Here is a 22,723-nt window from a genome sequence, read left to right as displayed (position 1 = left end):
ATATGTACTTGGCTTTGCGATTTCCTGCAGTTGTAAAGTGGTCTGATAAAGCCAGGTTTTTGTTTCTCTTTCTTAACATGTGGGCATGGGAACACATTGTCAGCACACGTTCCTCATGTTGCCCTAAGGTTCATTGTGAGCCATTAAATGCTTCCTAATAGTTATAGATCTGTTTATCAGCAAGTAATTCCAGGGTACTTGAGCAAGAGCATTCTGGATGGATATCAGACAGTCAATGGCTTAAGAAGCAAAAGTGCTAGTATTTTGTACTGGAACAAACATGGCATATTTTTCTTTTTGATCCAAAACAAACAGCTTATAAACTTCATCAAATTGACATGGAGGCTGTAATAACCAACAGGCTCAATTTAACCACCTGAAAATTCCACATTACACTGAACCAAATGCATGCCATTACAAGTTGAGAATTTTGCAGGTTACATTTGTGTGCCAGAGTCTACCCACATTTATTAGATTAATTATGAGAACACTTTTTCTCTCACCTACCTTCCCCTTTCATGTCATGAGGAAAGCCAATCACTGCCGTCTCTGGCACATCAGGGTGTTCAGCCTAAAGACCATTTGAACAGAGAAACATCATCTCAATCAATTAACAGGTTCCTATTAACCTCCAGTTATTTCTTCTCATAAAAGATTTGGAATACTGTAATAACAGGGCACTGTTTCACAAGTGGACGCGTTTCTGCCTTTGAAGCAGAAGGTCTAAACTTGAGTTCCACCCAAGGACCCGATGACCAAGGAAGGTGCATTAACAAAGCCAAACAGAATAAGTATTACCCTGCAGATCCCTCCAACTGACTGAATATCAGGAAGACGCAGTAAAATAGGAGCAGGAGCAGACCATGCAGCCCCGCGACCCTGTTCCACAAGGAGTAGAGGGAGGAACTCAAGAAAATTATAATCACCAGAAAAATAGCACTGAGCAAAGAAAGTTGGAGCTGCAAACTAACAAGTTTCCAGATCTTAATGGACTTCATTCTAAGGTCTTGAAAGAAATAGTTAGTGAGATTGTTGGTGTGTTGGTTTAAATTTTCCAAAATTCTCGAGGTTCAAGGAGGATTCCATTAGATTATAAAATAGCAAATGTAACTCTTTTATTCAAAAAGAAGACCAGAAGCAGTACACTCTCCACAGCACTTAGCAGATCGTACATTATATCGAATATGCAAAAAGACATCATAGCAGAGCACTTAGTAAATTCAAGGTAGTTAGACAACAATCAGAATCAATATGGTTTTGTGAATGGGAAATCACGTTTATTCAATTTATTGGAGTCCTTTAAGGAAGTAACATACTGTGGAGAAAGAAGAATCGGTAGATTTATTGTACTTAAATTTCCAGAAGCATTTGACAATATGCCACATCAAAGATTATTGTTAAAAATAAAACTCTCAGTTTTAGCAGGATCACATATTGGTATGAATAGAAAATTGGTTAGTAAAAAGGATTCAGGGAGAAGGTATAAATTACCCATTATTTCGTTAGTAAGGTGAAATGAGTGGTGTACTACTCAGTGATCAGTGCTGGACGCTCATCTTTTTATAATCTATATAAATGACTTAGAGGAAGACACAAAAGGTATAGTTGCTAAATTTGCTGATGACACAAAGATAGATAGGAAAGGAAGTTGTAAAGAGAACATAAGGAGGAAATAAAAGGGTAAAGATAGGTTAAGGGAGAAAACAAAGATCTGATTAATGTTGTATAATTTGAGAAAATGTGAAATTGTCCACTTTGGCAGGAAGAATAAAAAAAAATATTTGAATGGTAAGATATTGCAGAGCTCAAAGATGTAGTGGTTCGAATATGGTTGAGGGGACTTGATAGAGTGTAGGTGGAATGGATGTTTCCTCTTCTGGGAGGATCTAGAACTAGAAATCACTGTTTAAAAATGCAAGACAGAGATGAAGATTTATTTTTTCATACAGCACCATGAGACTTTGCAACTCTTAGTCAAAAATTGTGGAAATCATATCTTTGAATATTTTAAGGCAGAGCTAGATAGATTCAGACTCCCTAAGTGATCTGTAACACCTCTCTGAGTGCCCATCCTTCCACCAGTTACTTACTATCCAATTCAGCAGGCTTCATACATGATCCTGTGTATAGATCTAGACACTGTGTATTACGTGTCCATACAAAAACAAGCCATTCAGCCTAACTGATCCATACTCCTCACAAAGTCCCTTCCTTCCAACTCTGCCGTAAAACCTGTCTCTTTTCCCTCATGTAAAAATGAAGGTTATCTACTTCCACTAATTCATGTGATACATTTTCATTACTCTGCATGTAAAGAAATTCCTTATAAATATTTTATGTGACTTTTAACAGCTAATTTACATTTATACTCATTTGACCTAGACTCATTTCGATGTGGAAACAATTTTTCCATTCGATGTCTTGAACAGGTTTGTTGAAAGTGCTGTTTTCATCTGTGTTGCATATCTCCAGATCACATTTTTTTTTCCAGTCCATTCCAATGCTAGAGAAAAGTTCCACATCATCTAGAACATGACTATGCTTTGTCACATTCAGGAGTAGAGCTGATCAATACAGGATCCAGGAGGGTTAGCTTCATAATGCAGGATCTATAGGGACAGTTGATCCATCACTGATCCACAGTCAGTAACTCCATTACCAGGTCCAGGAGGACAGTTGGTCTAGCACTGTTTTCATAGTCCAGCTGATTAAGTATGGGGTCCACAGGTCAACTGATCCAGTTGATCAGTTCAGTATGAGGTTTATAGGTCAGTTATAGAGTAGTAGAGCCACACGACACAGCATTAGCCCCTTTGTCCAACTCATCCATGCTGACCCCATATCCTCAACTGATCCAGTCCCACTTGCCTACATTTGGGTTGAGAGCTGAAAATGTGTTGCTGGAAAAGTGCAGCAGGTCAGGCAGCATCCAAGGAACAGGAGAATCGACGTTTCAGGCATAAGCCCTTCTTCAGGAATGAGGAAAGTGTGTCCAGCAGGCAAAGATAAAAGGTAGGGAGGAGGGACTTGGGGGAGGGGCGTTGGAAATGGAAATGGAAGGAGGTCAAGGTGAGGGTGATAGGCCGGAGTGGGGTGGGGGCGGAGAGGTCAGGAAGAAGTTTGCAGGTTAGGAAGGCGGTGCTGAGTTCCAGGGATTTGACTGAGACAAGGTGGGGGGAGGGGAAATGAGGAAACTGGAGAAGTCTGAGTTCATCCCTTGTGGTTGGAGGGTTCCTAGGCAGAAGATGAGGCGCTCTTCCTCCAACCCTCCAACCAGGGAAGCGAAAATCATGGAGGAGGTGCAGGGTGTGGGTGGTGTCCCGAACATAGGTGGGGAGTTCTTGGACTAAGGGGGACAGGACCGTGTCGAGGTATGCAGAGATGAGTTCGTTGGGGCAGGAGTAGGCTGAGACAATGGGTCGGCCGGGGCAGTCAGGTTTGTGGATTTTGGGCAGGAGATAGAAACGGGCGGTGCGGGGTTGTGGGACTATGAGGTTGGAGGCGGTGGATGGGAGATCCCCTGAGGTGATGAGGTTATGGATGGTCTGGGAGATGATGGTTTGCTGGTGGGAGGTGGGGTCATGGTCAAGGGGGCAGTAGGAGGAGGTGTCCGTGAGCTGGTGTTTAGCCTCAGCGGTGTAAAGATTGGTGCGCCAAACTACTACCGCGCCTCCCTTGTCTGCTGGTTTGATAGTGAGGTTGGGGTTGGAACGGAGGGAGTGGAGGGCTGCACGTTCCGAGGGTGAGAGGTTGGAGTGGGTAAGAGGGATGGAGAAGTTGAGGTGGTTAATGTCACGGTGGTAGTTGGCTATGAAGAGATAGAGGGCGGGTAAGAGGCCAGCACGGGGTGTCCTGGTGGATGGGGTGTGTTGGAGGCGGGAGAACGGGTCGTCAGAGGGTGGGTGAGAATCCTGGTTGAAGAAGTAGGCATGGAGGCCAAGGCGGCGGAAGAATTGTTCGATGTCACGCTGCATGTTGAACTTGTTAATCCGGGAGCGTAGGGGAATGAAGGTGAGGCCTCTGCTGAGGACTGATCTTTCATCCTCAGAGAGGGGTAGTTCTGGAGGGATGGTGAAAACACGGCAGGGCTGGGAGCTAGGATTTGGTGTGGGGCTGGAGCTGGGAGTGTGGGCGGGGTTTGGCGTGGGGGCGGGGACGGAGATCAGCGTGGGGGCAAAGTTGGGCGTGGTGACGGAGATCAGCATGGGGGCAGGGTTAGGCATGGTGACAGATCGGCGTGGGGGTGGAGTTAAGCGTGGTGACGAAGATCGGCGTGGGGGCGGAGACACATGCGGCGTTGTGGTCATGCAGGTTAGTGATGTCACTGGGGGCGGAAGTGGCTGTGGCGACGACAGAAACAGTGTTATTCCCGATAGCCGCGGAGGCTGCGAATCTGTCGGCGATGGTCTTCCTGGCGATTGCGGAGGCGGTTGTCTAGACGGCGATCGCGGAGGCTGCAAGGTCGGTGGGGGTGGAAGTGATGCCATGGTCCGTGGCGGTGGTTGTTGCCGCAGGCGCTGTAGCGGCCGCGTGCTTAATGCCGCCGGACTGATTTCAGAGGCGGATGGAAGATTCTGGAACAGTTGAGGAACCCGGTGTGTGGGGGTAAGTACATGAAAGTTTTTGGTACTTACTGTCTTTAATTTCCGATATGGCTAGGAAGAACTGTTTGTTTAGTGTATGGATTCTTCTTTTGGATGAAGAACAGTAGAGGTCCTTTGCAGATCTGTGAGAGTGTTGTCCTGAGCATTTGGGTTGATCCAACACTGGGTCCTTGGAGACATCTGATCCAATATCAGTTCCATGGTGATAGTTCAGGTATTCCATGGACTCAGCAGTTAATCAGTTCATGTCTGTGGATCAAGTGTTCAATCCTCTTGGCCCATAAACTCAGCACTGATTAACAACACCTTGGATGTGGATCATGGCTGCACTAAATCTCAAATTTATTCAGCTATCCTCACTCTAGAGTCCTTCAAAATCTTGCCTTAGAAAAGCTTTTGGCAACATCAGGGCCTGTCTACAATTTCACTCATGCCCTAAAAAAGGAAGGAGGCTGGCTTCATTCTGATTCATTTATGCTGTACTACTTCCAAGGTTACTACATCTTTCCTGAGGTTCAGCTCCCAAAACTTGAATATTCAATTCTCTATTCCTTCTTCCAAGTCATTGATATATAAAAAAAGCTGATAATGAATCCCTGAGGAACATTATTCATCATGTACCACTTTTCAATACCCAGTCTCACAGCTTATTACCAAGCTATGTTTCAAAGTTGCCTCAAATTCTTTACACCCACATTTAGGTCACTTATGTGGAGTCCTTACCAAAGCATTCTCTATTTCAGCTGTACCCAACCTGTGGCCACTGATGTTAATTATGTCATCCATCCGGCCAGTAATCTTGTAAAAGCCTTCTTCTGATCTGTGAGCACCATCACCAGTTAAATAATATCCTGAAAAGCAATGGGAAATGGATGCGTAACTTTACATGAATACAGTAATCTGCTCTTTCAACATACCTCAAAGCTGTGTTGTTTCCCTGGAACATAAATGTCGAAGATGCATTGTGATAAAGCTTTTTAAAGGAGTAGCATTTTATATTGTATTTTTTTCACAATATGATTGTGTTCAAAGTGCTAACTTAATTGCAGGATCTGATGTTTCTTTACTTGTGATTTATTGCTTTGCTAGGGATATTGAGCTATAGATTTACAACAGCCGAAGGAGTGGCAAAAGAAGGCAGTTCTGGCTTGTGATCCTGTATTGTTCAAAGGTCAAAAACAGAAGTATTCATCTCTCAATAGGCTTAAGTTTATTAACTTACCTTGTCCCAACTTTTGATATTAATTTATTGAAAACCAACAAGGCTCATTTACAACTTTCCAACAGATTTTGGATTCTTAAAGAAGGTTTGAATTATTCAGTTAACATCATATGAAAGGAGAGTACAAATTGATATTTGATTAAAAAGAATGGATCTAGCACCAGTGTACATGACCATGGGAGGTCAGGATGAAGCTTCCTCAGCTGCAAGACTGAGAGTTCTCTTATATTGTAAATGTAAACTAGGTGATTTTTCCTTCCCTGCCTCTGAAATCTTCTCCAGCCTTTCATTACTCTTGAGAACAATGCATTTTTCCATCTTTTGCTGCTTTCATGTTGCAAACTTCCTTCAATCTTGCTTTAACAACCACGCCTTTACCTAACCAGGTCAAGCTCTGGTATTCTCTCGTTAAACTTCTTTATCTCTTTACCTCTCCTCCTTTATGTTCCTTCTTAAACTTTACCTTTTTCAAAAGATTTTAGATGGTTATTTTTGTGTTCATGGAATATGGCATCACTGTCTAGGCCACTTGTCCCTAATTGCCCAGAGGGCAGTTAAAAGTCAATCACCGTTGCTATGCTCTGGAGTCACATATTGGCCAGACCAGGTGAGGACAGAAAATTTCATTCTCTAAAAGACATTAATGAACAAGTTGGGTTTTTAACAACAGTCAACAGCAATTGCATCATTGCCAATAGGCTAGCTTTTTACTCCAGACTTTCATTGAATATAGGGAGCAAGTGAGGACTGCAGATGCTGGAGATTAAAGTCGAGAGTGTGGCGCTGGAAAAGCACAGCAGGTCAGGCAGCATGCCCGAAATGTTGATTCTCTGATACTCAGATGCTACCTGACCTGTCGTGGTTTTCCAATACCATTCTCTCAACTTTCATTGAAAACAGATTTGACTATCTGCCATGATGGAATTCCATGTCCCTAGAACATTAAATTGGGGTTCTGGATTACAAGTCCAGTGAAATTACCACCATTCCAGTGCTCCTCCCCCCAGCGCTGACTACCAGCCTGTTCTAATATAAAGCTCTGCTTCAATTTTTGCCGATAACACCCATGTCAAGTGCCTTGAGACATTTTCTCAGTACATTAACTACATTATATAAACACAAAGTGTTCTTTTGTACCGTAGTTCTTTTGATAAGTACCTTCATTTCATAACTTTCAGTTACTGATTCTCTTACTAATAGAAACACTTTTTCGTTATTTACTCTTTCTACACATCAGAAGGTGCTGAATATTTGTACTAAATCTCTCCTTTCTCTAAGAAGAAAATCCCAGATTGTATAGTCTCTCTACATAACTGAATTCGCTCATCTATAATGGCATTCTGGTATATGTCCTCTGCATCAGCTTGATATTCTCAAACAGAGTATTTCATTGAAATAAAACCTGAAAGAGTTAAAGGTGAATAAAGTGGTCTGTTCAAATCCAACTTTGCGGAAATGGAGATCAACAATCTATATTTAATGCCGTAAGCTACTTTAATTGTAAACAATTGGAGACTTGTATGCCTGGAAAAGTATTAAAGGATGATTTTTTTCTGAACATATTAATGTCTTACCTGGATATTTTTTGAAATATGAATTCAGGAATCTGGAATGATCCCCATAGATACTTCTGGCAATGCCAGGCCAAGGCTTTGTGATGCAGAGAGCACCAGTAACATTGTTTCCCTCCATCCGATTACCCTGTATTTAGGTACATGCATTTTCATTATTAATCAAGAATGATACCATAACAGAGAGCACAGCAATCAGGAAAGATGGCATAGGCTTGAGATCCTTTCCATAGAAAACAAGTTTGAGAGGTGACATGATAGAGGTCTTTAAAATAATGACAAAATTACATAGAATTTTACAGCACAGTAACGGCCAATCATCCCAACTGCTCTGTCCTGGTGTTTTTTTTCTCTTCACAAGAGCATCCTCCCATCATAATTAATCTAACTGTATCAACATATCATTCTATTGCTTCCTCCCTCAAATACTAACTTCAAACAAGTTCTTTAATGTGTGTATGCTATTCTCTTAATTGAGACTGCAGGTTACACACACACAACACTCTGGGGAAAGAAGTTTTCTCTGAATTCCTTATTAGGCTTATTAGTGACTACCTTACTTTCCAGATCCAATTTCCAATTGCGCCGTAAGTAAAAGCAGTTGTCTGTATCTACTTTATTAAGCCTCCTTTCAAATTTAAAAGACCTCTGTTTATTAATTCCTCAATCTATTGTTTTCTACTGAATGTGCCATAGTTATTCACCTTTCCTGATTGTCAAAACCCATCAGTCCTGGTTTCATTCTTGCAGATCTTTTTCTCCCTTTTTCCAGTTTTGATAGGGTTAACATAGAGAAGGTGGTTCCAATTCTAGACAATTTCAAAATAGAGGCTAGCAATTTAAGATAGTCACTGATAAATCCAATAAAAAAACAAATCTGAGTGTAGTGAAACTGTGGATCTCACAAAAGAAGTGGGTGAAGTGAATAGCATGTAACATGGATTTAAAGCGGAGCTTGGATTAAGAACTTGAGCGCCAAAGCAAAAGAATGATGTGCTAATAAACTTTGATGAATTATGGTGGGAGGGAGCTCTTGAGATAGACCAGTTAGAGAAAAAAGTAATGGGTAAGAAATGTTACCCAACTATTGATTTCTACATTCTGAGTGCAGATCTTTTAGAGTTGCTTGACTGAAGGTCATGATGTCAACAAGTACTTTCAGTTCACTAGCTCTGGCCAGGAAGCCAGACCGAACTGTTTACATACAAGGTTGTTGGGGCTTGAATATTCAACCATAATGCCTTCTAATGTAACCTTCACAGAAATAGACATTCCACTTCACGAGCTGAGTAAGAGTTTACTGAAGTAGAGCTCCCGCCTCCTCCACTTCTTCTGGCAACTCATTCCATACACACACCACCCTCTGCGTGAAAAAGCTGCCCCTTAGGTCTCTTTTATATTTTTCCCCTCTCACCCTAAACCTATGCCCTCTAGTTCTGGACTCCCCAACCCCCAAAGGGGCTTATTTATCCTATAATTGCCCGTCATGAATTTATAAATCCCTATAAGGTCATCCCTCAGCCAGTAGACCCGAGTTACATTCCACTGAAATTAACACATTTGTTATAGTCCTAACAGAAATACAATTGATAAAATGACGATGTGATAAAACATAGAATACTTTATTGAACTTATTTCAGTCATGCATGAGATCTGCACAACTCCCTCAGTCGCACAATAGGTCTAAATGGGCAAAAAACTACGAATAGAGCCATTGAGTCATAGAGATGTACAGCACAGAAACAGACCCTTTGGTCCAACTCGTCCATGCCAATCAGATATCCTAACCTAATGTGGTCCCATTTGCCAGCACCTGGCCCATATCCCTCTAAACCCTTCCTATTCATATACACATCCAGATGCCTTTTAGATGCTGCAATTGTACCAGCCTCCTCCACTTCTTTTGGCAACTCATTCCATACACACACCACCCTCTGCGTGAAAAAGCTGCCCCTTAGGTCTCTTTTATATTTTTCCCCTCTCACCCTAAACCTATGCCCTCTAGTTCTGGACTCCCCAACCCCCAAAGGGGCTTATTTATCCTATAATTGCCCGTCATGAATTTATAAATCCCTATAAGGTCATCCCTCAGCCTCCAATGCTCCAGGGGATAGCTCAAGCCCTCCAACCCTGGCAACATCCTTGTAAATCTTTTCTGAGCCCTTTTAGGTTTCACAATATCCTTCTGATAGGAAGGAGACCAGAATTGCACGCAATGTACAGGTTAGCTAACCTGTACAGTGCTAACATGACCCCCCAACTCCTATACTCAATGCTCTGACCAATAAAGGAAAGCATACCAAATGCCTTCTTCACTATCCTATCTACCTGCAACTCTACTTTCAAGGAAATATGAACCACATTCCAAGGTGTCTTTGTTCAGCAACACTCCCCAGGATCTTACCATTAAGTGTATAAATCCTGCTCTGATTTGCTTTTCCAAAATGCAGCACCTTGCATTTACACTCTATCTGCCACTCCTCAGCCCATTGGCCCGTCTGATCAAGATCCCGTAATACTCTGAGGTAACCTTCTTCACTTTCCACTACACCTCTAATTTTGGTGTCATCTGTACACTTACTAACTATACCTCCTATGTTCACATTCAAATCATTTATATAAATGACAAAAAGTAATGGACACAACACCAATCCTTGTGGCACTCCATGGGTCACAGGCCTCCAGTCTGAAAAACAACCCTCCACCAACACCTTCTATATTTTACCTTCAAGCTAGTTAAACCTATCATAATTTTATCTTTGTGGTTTATTTACTGACTTTTGATTGTACTGTTAAGTTGTATGCATTTCTAACATGTTTTCTATAGACAGAATTTTTTTCTGCACGATTTTATGTTCATAGTCCATTCACTTCATGCTCAAATTATCCTTCTCATAACATTTATTGGTTGGCACAGCATTCTAGAACCTCAATATCTTTATTCATGCATTGCTGTCTAATCCTGGCAGCCTTACTTTTCATTCTAACAGAACATAATGCCTCTGAACTCTCGTTATCACACTTGCGAAAGCTTCCCACTTTTCATACATTGCTTTTCCCACGAACAGTCTTCTCCAATCAATTTTTGAAAGTTCTTGCCTCATACCATTAAAATTTGCCTTACTCCAATTTAAAGCTTTAACTTTTATGGAAGCTTATCCTTTTCCATAACCATTTTAAAACAAATAGAATTATGATCACGAGACCCAAAGTGTTCCACTACTTTCACTTCAGTTACTTGCCTTGTCACCCAACAGAAGGTTATGTTTTGCTCCTTCTCTAGTCGGAACATTTACATATTAATAAAGAAATTTTTTTTGAACTTTTTTAACAAATTCTTCATCATCCAAACATTTAACACTATGGTAGTCCCAGTCAATGCTTGGAAAGTTCGATTAGATTAGATTAGATCCCCTACAGTATGGAAACAGGCCCTTCGACCCAACAAGTCCATACGACCATCCAAAGAGTAACCCACCCAGACCCATTCCCCTACCCTATATTCACCCTGACACTACGGGCAATTTAGCATGGCCAATTCATCTAACCTGCACATCTTTGTGACTGTGGGAGGAAACCGAAGCACACCCATGCAGACACGGGGAGAATGTGCAAACTCCACACACAGTTGCCCAAGGCTGGAATTGAACCTGGGACCATGGTGCTGTGAGGCAGCAGTGCTAACCACTGACTCCCGTGCCACCCCGTGTTAAAATCATCTATTATTATAACCTTAATATACTTAAATATATTTGAGATTCCAGATGAAGGGCTTGTGCCAAAACGTCGATTCTCCTTCTCCTTAGATGTTGCCTGACCTGCTGTGCTTTCCCAGTGCCACACTTTTTGGCACTGTTTTGAAAAGTCAACATTACAGATGAGAAAGTGCTGATGGTCTTAAAATACAAAACTGTATAACTCGCTATGACCTGATCCAGTGTGTCCCAGGACGTTGTGGGAAATAAGGGACGAAATTGCAAGGTACCTTGCAGAAATATTTGGATCATTTATAACTATGAGTGGTGTGCTGGATGACTGGAGGGTGACTGATGTACCTTTGTTTAACAAGGGATGTAAGGAGAAACTTGAAAACTTAGACCTGCGAGCCTGTCTTCGATTGTAAGTTGTTGGAAGTGATTTTGAAAGATATGATTTTTATGCATTTGGAGAGGTAAGGAATAATTAGGGATAGTCAGCATGGTCTTGTGCAAGGGAAATCATGTCTCACAAATTTGATTGCAAGTAACCAAGAAAATTGATGAGGGCAGTGCAGTGGACATTGTTTACATTGACTTTAGTAAGTCTTTCACTGGGTTTCACATGGTAGACTGATCACATGGGATTCAGGGTGAGCTTGCCAATTGATATAAAATTGGCTTAATGACAGGAGACAGAGTGATGGTGGAGGGTTGTTTTTCGGACTGGAGGCCTGTTATGAGTAGTGTTCCACAGGGATCGGTGCTGGATCGACTTTTGTTTGTCCTTTATATAAAACATTTAGATGAAAATATAGAAGGCATGGTTAGTACGTTTGAGGATGATACCAAAATTAGTGAAGACAGTGAAGAAGGATATCTAAGATTACAAAGAGATTGTGATCAATTGGGTCAATGGGGTGAGGACAGGCAGATGGAGTTTAATTTGGATAAATGTGGGCGGAATTGTATTTTGGTAAAACAAACAAGGGCAGGATGTACACAAATAAAAGTAGGACCTTGGGTCAGGTTGTAGAACAGAGAGAACTCAAGGTTCAGGTATATAATTCTTTGAAGTTTGCATCACGTGTAGATAGGGTGGTTAAGACGGCATTTATCACACTTGCCTTCATTGCTCAGACCTTTGAGTATAGGAGTTGGGACATCATGTTGAGGTTGTGCAGGACATTGGTGAGGTATCTTCTGGAGACTTTGTGCGGTTCCAGGCGCCCTGTTTTAGGAAGGATATTATTAAGCTGCAGAGCTTTCAGAAAAGATTTACCAGGATGCTGCTAGGAATGGAGGATTTGAGCAATAATGAGAGGCTGGATAGACTGGGACTTTTTCACTGGAGCATTGACCTTTTAGAGGTTTATAAAATCATGAAGAGTACAGATAAGGTGAATGGCAGTTTCTTTTCCCTCGGGTGGAGGATTTTAAGACCAGGGGACATATGTTTAAGGTGGGAGGAGAAAGATTAAAAAAAACATGAGGTAATGTTTTTTTACACCCAGAGTGGTTCGTGTATGGAATGAACGTCCAGAGGAAGTGGTGGATGCAGGTACAGTTACAATATTTAAAAGATATTTGGATAAGTACATGAATAAGAAATGTTGGAAGGATATGGACCAAGTGCAGGCAGGTGAGACTAGTTTACTTTGAGATTGTGGTCGGCATAGAGTGGTTGAACTGACTGGTCTGTTTCCATGCTGTATGAACCTGTAAGAGGAGGTTTCTTTACAGTCACTATCACTGATATTTTTAAGTGATTTCCAATGGTTGCTCTTTTCTGATACAGAATGGAATTTTGCACAGTCTTCTCACCTTGATCCAACCAAGAACTGTTAATACTTCTATCGGAGGGAGCTTGCAGATACTGGGTGTTATATTTCCACATTCCACCAGAATGACTCCTGTATTATTAAGTCTCAACCAAACACTTACCTTCTCATCCATTATAGCAAGCTGTATCCCAAAGAATGGTCTCATAGCCATAGAAGGCAAAATCTTTGCTCCTTCCTCTGAAGGCCGTGGAGAGATGCAAACACCACCCGTTTCTGCTCACAAATGAAAGGAAATCAAGGGAGGTAGATACTGAAATGATATCAATATACTGGATCAGTGAAGCATGGTAAAATATAATGAAGATATTCAGTCTCCTTCACAAGAGCTGTCAGCTTTATGGAAGAGATTTTACTATAAGATTTAGTTTATCGAGCTTGCCTTTAAACAGCTAATTAAAAAGAAAATTGAAACTCCCCTTAGTCTTCTCTACTCTTCTGAAAATAATCATAATATCTCAAGCTTTTTCACGATTACAGCATGAAATCTCTATCTGACCTCTTGTCCTATTTTCAATTATCTAAGAATTGTTGGAATGCTGCTAGCTGCCTCAACTCTTACAGGTTACAGAAAGGTAGTTCTCCTATTTGTTATCCCTGCTCAAAGAATAATATAGCACAAAACAAGGCCCTCAAGTCTGTGCCAGCTCTAAAAGTGAATAATTTGATCTCATTCACCATAAATTTTCCAGTTCATCTTATTCACCATAATTTTGCAAGCTTTCCTCCTTGAAGTAATTATCAAATGCACTTCTGAAAGCTTCTTTATATTTGGAAACACCAAACTTACCAGTTAATGAATTCTAAATCTTAACTGCTTGGAGTCATACACCACAGACACAGACCGTTCGGCCCAACGCATCCACACTGACTAGGTTTTCTAAACTGAACAAGTGCCATTTGCCTCCATTTGGACCATATCCTTATAAATCTTTCCTATCCCTGTACCTGGCCAAATGTCTTTTTAAATGCCGTAACTGTACTCACCTCTACCACTTCCTCTGGCAACCTGGTCTATTTATGCACAACCCTCTATGTGAAAGATTTTCCCCTCAGATCCATTTTAAATCATTTTCTTCTCACCTTAAACCTGTGCCCTCTAGTTTTGGACTCCCCTACCCGAGGAAATAGATCCTGGCTACTCACCTTAACAATACCCCTCATGGTTTTATAAATCTCTATAAGGTTACCCCTCAGCCTTCTACACTCCAAAGAAAAAATCCCAGCCTCTCCCTATAACTCAAACCCTCCATTCTCAGTAACATCCTTGTAAATCATTTTTGCACCCTTTCCAGTTTAATAATATCCCTCCTATAGCAGGGCACCCAAAATTGTATACTGTATTATAAATGTGGCCCTACCAATGTCTTGTATAGCTGTAACATGACATCCCAAATCTTGTACTCATTGCTCTGGCCAGTGAAGGAAAGCATGCCAAATTCCTTATTCACCACTGTGTCTACCTATGACACCACTTTCAAGGAACTATGTATCTGCACCCTAAATCTCTCTGATGGACAACACTCTCTAGGGTCCTACCTTGGTTTTTCTTATCAAAATGCAACACCTCACATTTATGTAAATTAAACTCCATCTGCCATTCCTCAGCCCACTGGCCCAGTTGATCAAGATCCCATTGTACTGTTAGATAATCTTCTTTACTCTCCACTACACCACCAATTTTGGTGTCATTCGCAAACTTACTAACCATGCCTCCCATATTTTTATCCAAATAGTTTATAGAGATAACAAGCAACAATGGATCCAGCACCGATTATTGCGGCTCTTTGCTTGTCACAGACCTCTAGGCTGAAAAACAACCCTCTCCCATCACCCTCTGTCCCCTACCATCAAGCCAATTTTTGTACGCAATTGGTTAGCTCTCCCTACATCCCACGTTATCTAACCTTACTAATCAATCTTATGTGGAACTTTACAAAGGTCTTGCTAAAGTGCATTTGACAACCTCAACCGCACTCTCTTCACCTATGTTCTTCGTCACCTCTTCCAAAAAACTCAATCAAGTTTGTAAGACAAGATTTCCAATGCACAAAGTCATGCTGAATGTCCCTAATGAACCTTGCCTTTCCAAATGCATGTAGATCCTGTCTCTCAGAATTCCCTCCAACAACTTATCCACCACTGATGTTAGGCTCACCAGTCTGTACTTTCCTTTCAGAGTGTGGTGCTAGAAAAGCACAGCAGGTCAGGCAGCATCTGACGAGTAGGAGAATTGACATTTCGGGCACAAGTCCTTCATCAGGTAACATTGGGCTTCTGCCCTAAACGTCGATTCTCCTATTCTTTGGAAGCTTGCTGACCTACTATGCTTTTCCAGCACCACACTCTCGACTCTGATCTCTGGCATCTGCAGTCCTCACTTTCTCCTCCCTGTAGTTTCCTTTCAGCCTTTCTTAAATAATGGCACAACATTAGCCACCCTCTAGTCTTCCACACCTCACCTGTGGCTGTCGATGATACAAGTATCTTGGCTCGGGGCCCAGCAATTTCTTCCCTGGCTTCCCACAGGGATAACTTGATCAGGTCCTGGGGATTTATCTATCACAATGCATTTTAAGACCTCCAGCACCACCTCTTCTGTAATGTGATCTCTTTTCAAGACATCACTATTTAGCTGCCTTAGGTCTTTAGCTTCCCTGTTGAAAGGATTCAGAAAAGATTTACAAGGATGATGCCAGGGTTGGAAGATTTGGGCTATAGGGAGAGGGTGAATGGACTAGGGCTGTTTTCCCTGGAGCGTCAGAGGATGAGAGGTGACCTTATAGAGGTCTATAAAATCATGAGAGGCATGGATAGGATAAATAGACAAAGTCTTTTCCCTGGGGTGGGGGAGTCCAGAACTAGAGGGCATAGGTTTAGGGTGAGAGGGGAAAGATATAAAGAGACCTAAGGGGCAACTTTTTCATGCAGAGGGTGGGACATGTATGATCTGAGTTGCCAGAGGAAATGGTGGAGGCTCGTACAATTGCAGCATTTAAAAGGCATGTGGATAGGTATATGAATAGGAAGGGTTTGGAGGGATATGGGCCAGGTGCTGGTAGGTAGGACTAGATTGGGTTGGGATATCTGGTCGGCATGGAAAAGTTGGTCTGTTCCCATGCTGTACATCTCTATGATTCTATGTCATTCCCTGCAGTAACTACTGACACTAAATATTTGTTTAGGATCTCACTCAACTCTTGTGGTTACACACATAGAAGACCTCGTTAATCTTTAAGGGGCCCTATTTTTCCCCTACTTACTCTTTTGCCCTTAATATATTTGTAAAATCTCTCTGGATTCTCCTTAACCAAACTCATGTCCCCCTTTTGCCCTCCTGATTTCCCTCTTACGTGTACTCCTACACACCCTATACTTCTCAAGGAATTAACCCTAGCTTTATATACCTAAACATATGCATCCTTTTGCTTGACCAGAATCTCAATATGTCTAGTCATCTAGTGTTCCCTACTCCTGCCAGCCTTGCCCTTCACACTAACAGGAATATGCTGTTCCTGAACGCTCGTTATCTCACTTTTGAAAGTCTCCCACTTGCCAGACATCCTTTTACCTTCAAACAGCCTCCCCCAACTAATATTTGAAAGTTCCTGTCTAATACCATTTGTTACATTAAAAAAAACTTTTTCTCAAATCACCCTCCACTAGTTTTGCCAATCACTTTAAAACTATGTCCTCTGGTAACTGACCCTCTGGCTATTAGAAATTGCATATTTAAATACTTTATGATTTGACCCTCCTCAATGAAATCTTCTCTTGTCTTTTTATGTTCTAAGTAGGAGAATCTAACTTTTCTAGTCTATCCACATAATGCAGCCATCCAGATAAAATGCTACAGAAGACATTAACTTGAATGTTTCCAAGGATGAGTATATATACACAAAATTGCAATTGCATTCCCCTCATCCAAAAAAACTCTCACCAGTTTACCCTTAATAAATCTGTGCTCCCTCCAACTTATTAGTACATGCATGTCCAAATGGCCGTTATGTTTCTCTAGCATTCATGCTTTAAAAAGTTTTCCCAACACTGGTGTTAAACTATCTGTGTGCAATTGCTAGTTTATCCTCCTCCTCTGCTTCTTGAACAAGGTGTAGCATTTACAGTCTGTCAATTCTTCAGCCAGCCCCTCCACAATCTCTACCATTTCATCAGCAACTTAGGGATGCAGCTGATCTGAACCCCTAGGAGTTTTAAATACACCAGGTCTTCCTAATATCAAGTATCTTGGCAACTTTCTCATTTGGTAAACACTGTTGCAAAACACTCATTCAGTTTTCCAACTATGCCTTCCACTGCCACCAAGAGTTCTTCATTTTGGTCCATAATCAATTTCTGTAATAGTCCTTTCCACTATTAATTTTTCCACTATCAAAGGCATTTGGGTCCCTTTTGTGTTATCTGGCATTCCCATTCCACTTCTTCACACCTTCTTCTTTCCCTTTCACTTATCCTCTGTACTCCTTATATTCCACCAGATTCTCCCTTCTTTTCCAGAGAAAAAATCAGAATCAATTATCATGACTAGTTGTTCTAAGATTCGGCAAACAATGACATATCAAGGTCCAGGTAGTGACTGACGTATGTGGAATAATATACTTGGCGAAGAATCACATTTTCAGAGAAGGAGGAGAGATGGATAAGAACAGCAAAGAAAAAAAGAATGAATTTACATTAGAATGTAGCAATTATTTAATAACCAAGAATAGAAGTTAAAGCCCATATTACAAGACATCATAGTTGAAAAGAATAGAACTGTTAAGTAAATCAAGAAACAGCAATAAATGAGTTAGGAGTCCCACAGTTCCATGATCCTGGAACTAAGCTAAAGTTAAGTCAGGTTACTCATTCTGTATTATCAATACCAGCACAGACAAATGGGTCTACTCAGATTTGTCATAACTATATTATTTAGGAAATACACAGAATCTACTGCTCTCAGATTACAAAGAATTAAAAACTGTTCTGTTAGTTTAACCCTCTCAGTTGTGTTCTCTGAATCAAGACACCGTACTTCAGATACTTGAGATCGGCAGCCCTGCCCCAGACACTACACATAATTAGCACATAATTGAAGCTGTGTGCACTGCAAGAATGTTTAAATGATCCTGATTTCCATACACAATTGTCTTTTAACCTGAATCAGATGGGTGCTCCTGGTGCAGTGATAGTGTCCCTCCCTCTGTTCAAGTCTCACCAGCTTCAGAGGTGTATTGTAACATGTCTGAACAGGTTGATTAAAACTATTCAGGCCCCTTACACTGACTACTTCAGCAGTATTTTCTTAAGGACATTACTGTCCCTTCAATACCGGGTGAAGGTATTCAAAGACAAGATTTATCTTAGTTTGAGAGTATTCAGCAACCATTATAACCAATTCAGATTTGAAATTCTCTGACAACAACATTGTATGTTCATATGGAACCTTCACTTCATAGAAAATTAGATGAAGGTACTCCACAGGACATAATCTGACAAATATTGACACCAAGGTAAGAAAGAAATATTAGAATAGGTTACCAAAAGCATGGTCAAAGATATATACATTGAGGAGTGCATTAAAGACAAAGAGGTGGAAGGGAATTTTAGAAATTAGAGCTTGAACAAATGACACATAGTGATCAATGATGAATTATGGGAAGCAGAAGCAAAGGTGTGCTTAAATTGTTATGAAGTTGAAAGCACGTACTGTATCTTTAAGAGAGAGTGAATGCTGTTCTGAACTGAGAGATTACAAGCACCTATGTATATGACTAGATGGCAGTCTCAGACTGCACTGGAAAACTGAAAATATGTAACATTTGGCTGTGAAATGGATACCTGCGTTTTGGTTACTGTTTTGACAACAATTCATATTTAACCAGTTTAAATTATGCCCCAGGATACAAAAACCCAATTGAGTTTGAATTTATTGTTTTGCCAACATTGAACCAATGAGACGATCTAATATTGGGGATATGAAAATTCTGGCATTTTGAAAATTGGAGAGAGAGCAACTGCCATCGAGAGAGACCCAAGAATTAGGAAACACTCTCTATCAAAGGTACCTTTTCATATGAAACATATTCACAATAAAAGAAGACAACCCAGGGAGATTCTCAGCCAGAAGAAGACAGACACCGAAGACGACAGCAGCTGTGTGGTTTTGAAACTAAGTTACTGTCATTTTAATAAGTGTCTTATTGGAACAGCATATTGTTATAGAGTTGGAGGCAGGTAATAAGCAGTTAAGAGAAAGGGGGGCTTAGAGTTGTGAATAGTTGTTGTTTAATGTTCACTGTTAGAGTTAAAACAGTGGAGTTTAAATAGTAGAATTTGGAACTTCTCTATCATTCATATTTTTAACAGATTACAAGGTGAGGTGAGCTTTTCTGGGTGTTTGGATTAATTAACAGAAAGGTTCACTGCCATGTGATAACAAAATGCAATTTCAGTGCAGTGCAAAAATCACGAAATATTCTTTGTTGAGTGTCTGCATATTTACATATATCCAACCAAACTTTCCTCACCTGTCTGCCACCAGGTATCCACAAGGGTACATCGGCCATCTCCCACAACCTTCCAGAACCACTCCCAGGCTTCGTGGTTAATAGGTTCCCCTACTATAAGAGAAACATTAGCAGCTAAACTATGCAGTGTAGATTGAGGAAGTAGTTTCTCAGAATTGCAATTGGGGTGAAATCACAGAACAGACTTATCCTTGAATTCATGAACTAAATAGATAATTCACATGGTTGATTTAATCAGTCCTAAATATTTTCCCATTCCCCTACCCCACACCCAATCTGCACATAACTGGGCTATTATACTGAGTTATGAGGAAGGGAACATTTACTTTTTATTCATTCATGGTGTGAATTGCTAGCTAAGCCAGAAGTTATTACTCATCCCTATTTGTCTTCAAGAAGGTGCTGGTGAATTGTCATTTTGTACTGCTGCAGGTTCACTAATGCATTTTAATGAAAAGAAAATCTGCCATCCTTACCTGGTCTGGCCTACATGTCACTCCAGACTCAGACGAATATGGTTGACTCCTAACTGCCCTCTGAGCAATTACAATTGCTGTACTAGCCCACAACACCACATCCCATGAATGAATGTATTCCTGATGAGTAGATACTGCATAGTACTGTAAGGCTCAAGAGCTAATTGTGCATTGGAGCTGCTCTCATCCAGCCATGTGGGGAGTATTCCATTGCACTCTTTCTTGTGCCACATAAATGGTTGATAGACTTTGGGGAATAAGGAGGTGAGTTACTCACTGCAATATTCCTAGCCTCTGACCTGCTTTTGTAGCCACAGTATTTTATACAACTAGTCCAATTCATGCCCTGGTCAATAATCTCATTTAAAACCAAATGGAATCCTTCTATGTTTTAGCAAGTATTTGTTTAAGTGTGTTGAGGGGATAGCTCATGCGGCTGGATGACTGGTTTGCAATGCAGACTGATGCCAACACCATGGGCTCAATTCCTGTGATCAACATGAACAACCCTCCTTCTCAACCCTCAGGGTAAACCACTACCAGTCATTGAATGGGAGAATAGCCCTATGGTTTCTTCTGGGTCTAGGGAACCTTCACCTTTGTGAAAATGTTTTCTTCATTAGGAATTGATAGAGAACTCCTTACCTGTTGAGTTTCACTGTTTATTATTATAACTGCTTTTACTAATCAAAAAAACTGACAATTATTTCTCCACTCTGCAGGCACCCTGCCTCTATTCCTGATGAAGGGCTTTTGCCCGAAACGTCGATTTTGCTGCTGCCTGACCTGCTGTGCTTTTCCAGCACCACTCTAATCTAGACTCTGGTTTTAAGCATCTGCAGTCCTTGTTTTTACCTAATTGATTTTAACTACCGCTCTAGTCAACTGAACCTCCACTTGCAAGTTTCAAGGTTAAACTAGTCTTGACTGACATGTGCACACGATTATAAAAATCACTCTCGGTTTGACTATTCAGGGCAGGGAGGGAAGTTTCTCAGGAATGTGGAATAGATTGGCTATTTTCAAGTCACTTCTACCTGGTAGGTTAGAAGTATATTGATAAGTTAAACCATATAAGACCATTCGTGCCACACAAGGCAAGGTATTGCCCATCTCCAGCTATCATTCCAAACACATTCAATGCGAATACCATCGCTGAATCCCCTCCTATCAGCATCTTATGTATTACCATTGATCTGAAACTGAACTAGACCAGTTATATAAGTACTGCAACTGCAAGAGCAGGTTAAAGGCTAGGAATTCTGTAGTGAGTGACACACCTCCTGTCTTCCAAATCTATAAGGTACAAGTCAAGAGTGTGAAGGAATACTCTCCACTTGCTTGGAAGGATTCAGCTTCAACAACACTCAAGAAGCTAAATGCAACTTGGAACAATGCAACATGCTTGCTCTCATTCCCTTAATCCTGATGCACAGTGGCAGCAGTATGTACAATCTACAAGGTGCACTGAAGTAAATCACCAAAGATCCTCCAACTGTATCTACCATACCTGCCACCTCTACCATCTAGAAAGATAAGGCCAGCAATTTTTGGGAAACCACCACCTGCAAGTTCCCTTCCAAGCCACATACTATTCTGATGTGGATCTATATTTTTGTTCCTCCACTGTTGCTGGATCAAACCTGGAATTTCCTCCCTACAATAAATGGATTATAGCAATTCAAGAAGGAGGCAGCTCACCACCATCTTCTCAGCAGCAACTAAGGATGGGCAATAAATGCTGAGTCAGCCAGCATCAATCACATAAGAAATTGAGGCACTGTAGCACTATCAGGGAACACATGGTAATTCAACTTACAGTAATTTACTAAGCCAAATGGAGCTGAAAATGTGTTGCTGGAAAAGCGCAGCAGGTCAGGCAGCATCCAAGGAGCAGGAGAATCAACGTTTCGAGCATGAGCCCTTCTTCAGGAATGAGGAAAGTGTGCCAAGTGGGCTAAGATAAAAGGTAGGGAGAAGGGACTTGGGGGAGGGGCGTTGGAAATGCAATAGGTGGAAGGAGGTTAAGGTGAGGGTGATAGGCCGGAGTGGGGGTGGGGAGGGCGGAGAGTTCAGGAAGAAGATTGCAGGTTAGGAAGGTGGTGCTGAGTTCGAGGGTTGGGACTGAGACAAGGTGGGGGGAGGGGAAATGAGGAAACTGGAGAAATCTGAGTTCATCCCTTGTGGTTGGAGAGTTCCTAGGCGGAAGATGAGGCACTCTTCCTCCAGCCGTCGTGTTGCTATGGTCTGGCGATGGAGGAGTCCAAGGACCTGCATGTCCTTGGTGAAGTGGGAGGGGGAGTTGAAGTGTTGAGCCACGGGGTGGTTGGGTTGGTTGGTCCAGGTGTCCCAGAGGTATTCTCTGAAACGTTCCGCAAGTAGGCGGCCTGTCTCCCCAATACAGAGGAGGCCACATCGGGTGCTGCGGATGCAGTAAATGATGTGTGTGGAGGTGCAGGTGAAGTTGTGGCGGATATGGAAGGATCCCTTGGGGCCTTGGAGGGAGGTAAGGGGAGGAGGTGTGGGCGCAAGTTTTGCATTTCTTGCGGTTGCAGGGGAAGGTGCCGGGAGTGGAGGTCGGGTTGGGGGTGGGTGGGGGGGGGGGTGTGTGGACCTGACGAGGGAGTCACGGAGGGAGTGGTCTTTTTGGAACGCTGATAGGGGAGGGGAAGGAAATATATCCCTGGTGGTGGGGTCTCACAAACCTCCATATACATCGTATCATCTGTCGTCATTTCTGCCACCTCCAAACGGATGCTACCTGACCTGCTCACTTTTCCAGCAACA

At 41.6% G+C, this 22,723-nt stretch overlaps 1 protein-coding gene across 2 annotated transcripts in view; it reads right to left on the bottom strand.

Moving 5' to 3' along the window:
• The window catches only part of LOC140483223 (acetyl-coenzyme A synthetase 2-like, mitochondrial), a 78,286-nt gene that overhangs the window by 24,700 nt on the left and 30,863 nt on the right, over nucleotides 1-22,723 (bottom strand). For both annotated transcript variants that reach the window (XM_072581305.1, XM_072581306.1), the window contains exons 8-12: nucleotides 19,461-19,553; nucleotides 13,037-13,149; nucleotides 7,401-7,527; nucleotides 5,328-5,455; nucleotides 508-571 (exon numbers count right to left, since the gene is read on the bottom strand). In XM_072581305.1, the coding sequence (XP_072437406.1) occupies nucleotides 508-571; nucleotides 5,328-5,455; nucleotides 7,401-7,527; nucleotides 13,037-13,149; nucleotides 19,461-19,553 (525 nt within the window). The remainder of the gene's footprint in view (nucleotides 1-507; nucleotides 572-5,327; nucleotides 5,456-7,400; nucleotides 7,528-13,036; nucleotides 13,150-19,460; nucleotides 19,554-22,723) is intronic.

This window comes from Chiloscyllium punctatum, chromosome 11 (assembly GCF_047496795.1).
Source record: "Chiloscyllium punctatum isolate Juve2018m chromosome 11, sChiPun1.3, whole genome shotgun sequence".
NCBI classification, from domain to species: domain Eukaryota; kingdom Metazoa; phylum Chordata; class Chondrichthyes; order Orectolobiformes; family Hemiscylliidae; genus Chiloscyllium; species Chiloscyllium punctatum.
This window is presented reverse-complemented; position numbering and strand designations above follow the sequence as displayed.